This window comes from Penaeus japonicus, unplaced genomic scaffold (genome assembly GCF_977035675.1).
Source record: "Penaeus japonicus unplaced genomic scaffold, GWHDUDI00000001_assembly GWHDUDI00000016, whole genome shotgun sequence".
Classification (NCBI taxonomy): domain Eukaryota; kingdom Metazoa; phylum Arthropoda; class Malacostraca; order Decapoda; family Penaeidae; genus Penaeus; species Penaeus japonicus.
In genome coordinates this window covers 37178705-37184497 of record NW_028234418.1, presented here as the reverse complement: position 1 = coordinate 37184497, position 5793 = coordinate 37178705, and the positions used below count along the sequence as shown (strand labels likewise).

Below are 5793 nucleotides of genomic sequence, written 5' to 3'. Positions count from 1 at the left end.
TATATATAATAATATATATATATATATATTATATATATATATATACACACTTATCTACCCAGTCAATATCTATACCTACTCACCTTACCTTCTCATCCCTCTACTCATATCAAAACAGAAATATGATATTGAATTAACACTATCATTATCATCATTGATGATGTTGTTTCAAATGGTGGTAGATCTACCTTCTAAAAAATATTGTGGTCGCTTGACGTTTAATTTTGTATGGGAAACATCTAAACTTCTTTAATTATTTTACTTCATGATCTCTCTTCCTTTATAAATTCTATTATCTAATAACTCTCTATCTCTATACATATATATATATATATATATAGATATATATATTATATATTTATATATATAAATATAATACATATATATATACATATATATATATACATACATATATATATAAATATATATACATATATATGTATATATATATTATATATATAATATATATATATATATCTATATATATATTATATATATATTATATATATAAATATATATACATATATATGTATATATATGTATATATATGTATATAATATATACACACATTCATAAATAAAGCTTGCTCTAACTTAATATATACACACACAACACATATATATGGTATGTGGTGTGTGTGTGTGGTGTGTGTGTGTGCATGTATTGTACATATCTGCAAAAATATATAGGTGCATGTTTTAATATGTACACACACACACACACACACACACACACAGACACACACACACACATATATAGATATATATATATATAGATTATAATATATATATAGAATATATATATATTTATTATTTATATATATATAGATAGATATATAATATATATAGATATATTTATATAGATATAGAATACATGTTTATATTTGTATATATGTATTAATTTGTTGTATATAGATATTTAATATATCTATAATATATATATATAATTTAGATATTATATACTTATAAACAGTCCAATCTTCACCATTAATATGAACTAACAATAACACACAATAAAAATAATACAATCTCTAAAAATATATCCTAAATCTCATCAAAACACACATTCATATCAAACCCGACTATTTTACCTATCGAGAATACATCAAAATAGTGACTTCCTTCCCCAAGGTCCGCAAACCTTCCCGATTTTAAACGGACGAAATGGGGGCTTCAAGCATAAAAAGGTTACTGAAGGACTAAATAAACTCTCGCCCTGGACAACTTGGTAAAATCATCATTCGCAATCCTAAACTACTAATATGAAGTCGTGAGTGTATCTCCAAGTCCCGTGCTTTAGTTTTGTCCTCTGATAGTCCAATTTTGTGAACAGGAACATTCTAACTTGCCATGACATCAAGCTTTCAGGTTTTGAAAGTAAATTGATCTACATGCCTTAAGAAAGTATCGCCTACTTATAGATCATTTAAAGCCTTAGATTCATGTATTCTAGCGTGTATTATTTATTGTAACTGCACTCCTCGGTTTCAGATGATTCTCGCCTGTGGAGGCCATCATGGCCGTCGGCCGCCCCTCAGATACGGCTGACGAGACCCCCCCGGGCCCCCCGTCCTACCTTGCTCCCTCCGCCTCGATCGCCGCGCACGAATCCGGTAGAGCGTTGTCGAGTTTGTTTCCTATCCTGAGGGACGATCGTCGTACCACGAGGACGACGGAAGTTTTACGAACCTGGACGTGGACGACTTTGCCAAACGGCATCTCCTTATACTGTCCTCAGTCCCGGCCTCTCCTGACGGTCACCGACGGGTTGCCATTCGTCAAGAGGCAGGGACAATACTCGTAAAGTGAAACCCAATTGAACAACTTATTCATACTATCCAGTTTATTTATGACACCACGCTCAACCCCCCCATATATATAAATATATATATATAATATATATATATTATATATATATCATAGATATATATATATATCGTAATTGCCTAGGTCTTAAACTGCACTTCAGTAGAACTAGTCCACTGGGTTTTATAATTCCAGCAAGCTAGCTGTAGTGGACATTTTTAATAAATATGCTTCTATTTAAGGTGGTTAGGCCTCTTCTAACTCTTTATCTTCTGCATCTACAAAACACCTGTATGGTATGTACATCATGTAAATTCCTACTTACACTTATCATTCCAGTTAACGACCGCACCTGACGGTACTCTGATATCGAAGTCAAGTTCGTGGCCAACGAGAACGTGCATCCAGCCCCAGGGCGCCCACCTGCCAGTGGCTCCCGATTCCCCATAAAGGGCCACCCAATCCCACCAGTTTCGTACCTCGACCAGATCGCCTTCGCCGCTGAGGAAGACGCTGCTCGTGAACGTGCTGAGGCTTCCGCCCCCGTCCCCACCACGCTGTACGGCCAGCCTCAGTAGATAGATTGCTCGGACCTGTGATATTTATTGTATTTATGATACTGGATAAACGATACAATGCTGAAAACGAATAAAAGTATTCTTTGACATTTTCGTTTTAATGTTTCCTATATCATACACACAAACAGTCATATATATTAACATTAATTTATTTAGTATGTGCATGTGTGCAGTATAGATATGTATATTTAAAAGCACATATGTTTGTTGAGCAAAACTAAGAAAAAAAATCGTTTTAGAACTCTTTGTGGGGCTTACATTATTCACTATACATGTATACTGTACATAATATCGTGGGCACACAATACACATGTATGCATGTATATATATATATATATATATATATATATATATATATATATATATATATATATACTATATATGTGTGTGTGTGCATGTACATATGTAAATTTGTGTATGTATAGATATGTATATATTTATGATATCAAATATACATAGATATATATATATATATACATATATGAATATATAAATATATATATATATCTACATATTATATACTTATATACATATATGACTATATATACATATATTTATATACTAAATAAATAATATATATCATATATATAGATTAAATATAATATATATATCTATCAATGCATGTATGATTTGTATGTATATACAATTAAAATTTACACAGCGAAATTCGTGTGTGTGTAAATATATGTATCTACAAGTATATAAATGTTTTATATATGTATATAAAAATATATAAATCTATATATATCTAAAGAAAAAATATAAATATAGAAATATATAAATACATGATATATGTGTGTGTGTGTGTGTTATATCCATATATATACATATATATATTCATATATATTTTTATCAATATATTTTTGTGATATACATATATAAATATCTATATATATATAAATAATAAATATAATATATATATATATAGTATATTATATATAAGTATAATAAATAATACACACACACACACACACACACACTACACATATATATAATAATATAACTAATAAAAATATAGATAAATATATCATATATAAAATGTATATATATATATATAATATATAATATATAAATATATTATATATATATATAATCATATGCCGTGTAATATAATATAAATATATATGCTATAACAATATATCTATATAAATATAAATATATATATATATGATGCAGAGTATTTCTACTATAACTAGTAACAATCAATATAAAATATAAATATCTATATATATATAATGCATGTATTTTTTCATCTAAATATAACGTTCAATATCTATAAAGACATATACAAATAAATATATATCAAAAAAAAATCTCACTATAATAAAAATATCTATATACCACACATATAGACATATATGAATACTGTCAAAAATAAATATATATACCTATCCATAATCAAATATCTATGATATATATAACAAACTATATATCGTCTTATAATAAGTATATATATACATAGATATGTAATATAAAACATATAAAAAAAATACATATATATAAATATAATATATAAAGTATATAGATATAAAAATATATATATATATCTCTATAACTCAGAGAATAGGTATGACTGAGACTAAATATAATAAACAAACGACAGGAGCTATGATTTGACTCGTTTTTCACTAGAAAATACAGAACTAATACATATATATTAAACAAGAAATGAAGGTTCACCTGACGTTCTTGACCTGTGGGTTTTTATCCGCATAACTGATGCTGCCGCGACCTTGGATAGTATGAATCTTCTCGACGCAGTGTTCATGTTTTCTTTCGTCGCGATATTTGCAGCTTCCGTAACTTTTTCTCTTTGTTTTGTTTTTTTAATCCTTCATGGACGACTTTTACTTGTTTCCAGTCTGGTAGATGTCCCGCCTCGTCTACGTGTGCCACCATGGCGTTGACGTTACTCGCTGATCCTGGTGTTGAATCCACGTCCTATTTCATCGTAATACGCTTTATCACACGTACTGCACGGAATACAGTATACGGTTTTGCCAGGGTTGTTTGTGAGCGGTTTCTGGTCATGCCAATTTTCGTGTTTTTACGCCGGATGTGTTTGCTATATTTACTTTAGTACAAAAGTACCTGCTGATCATCTAGATATTACACTGAGGAAGTATCAAGAAACCTGAGGGTGCGGTAAAATCGTTTCTTGCTCTGGTTATGATGTTTGACGTTTTCCTTCTAAGGTTTAGCAAGAAAGCTATGGGATATTGGTATTCTACAAATGAGTCAATAATGTATTTGATATCATCCTCGAAAAATTCTGGGCTGCAAATTCTCAATGCCCTGAGAAAGAAATCTATGATAACCTCAGACTTTGGGCGAATAGTGGTGGATATATTCATCTTTATTTGTTGGCTTTTTATGTACAGAGAAACGCAGGCCGTCATCATCCTGATGGATCTTAGTATCCAGGAATGGACAAGTTTTTGAAGATCTCTGTCGAAACGTGGCAAATACATCTCTTGCGTTGTTTAGATATTCAGTCTCATCCATACATTTCTTCTACATTGTCGTTATGAACTTAGTTCATATGTGTGTGTGTGTGTATGTTTGTATGCATATATTATGGAGAGAGGGATATAAAAATAGTTTAACATGTATGTATAGAGACAGATAGAGCTTGTTAGAAAACTTTCTTTTCTATATATAGATGTATAAAAAAAGTAGGTAAGAAGTATGGTATGAGAAACAGAATAAAAAAGTGAGAAGCAAAATGTTGATGCACCATCAGATTAGTATTAAATGTACTGATATATATATATATATATATATATATATATATATATATATATATATATATATATATGTATGTATGTATGTATGCATATATATATATATATATATATATATATATATATATATTTATATATATATATATATATACATATATATATACATACATATATATATACATATATATGTATATATATACATATATATACATTTAGGAACACATATATATGCACACATACACACACACATACAGTAGTCCTATCTATCACTCAACTACATGTGCATTATACGTATAAGGATAGTAAGGTTTCAAGGACGAACCCAGCCAAACATAAACCGGCGAATGGCCGTCCGGGATAAAGGTCACTCAAGTACTATATAAACTCCTGACCAGACGACTGGGAGCATCAGTCGCAGACCGAAACTACCAACATGAAATTCGTGGGTGTCTATATACCATTTATACTATAATAATTACATATCCTATTTCATGATAGGGAAGATACTTTTAAATCATATATGTTATAGATGAATAGTCGTATGTGTATTGCATGTTTGGAGTTTCAATGTTATGGGCATATGGATCATGAAGTTGCATGAAGTTCTATAATTCATTATCGGTTTCAGGCTATCCTTGCTTGCGTCGCCGCCATGGCCGCCGCCGC

The 5793-nt window shown here is 29.8% G+C and overlaps 1 protein-coding gene across 1 annotated transcript in view; it reads left to right on the top strand.

Moving 5' to 3' along the window:
• Positions 1 to 5533: 5533 nt before the first annotated feature.
• Positions 5534 to 5793, top strand: part of LOC147470317 (cuticle protein AMP1A-like) — a 1039-nt gene continuing 779 nt past the window's right edge. Inside the window, exons 1-2 of the mRNA XM_086545550.1 lie at positions 5534 to 5569; positions 5756 to 5793. The exon at positions 5756 to 5793 is cut by the window's right edge and continues 231 nt beyond it. Of these exons, the coding sequence (XP_086401676.1) occupies positions 5561 to 5569; positions 5756 to 5793 (47 nt within the window). The 5' untranslated portion in view covers positions 5534 to 5560. The remainder of the gene's footprint in view (positions 5570 to 5755) is intronic.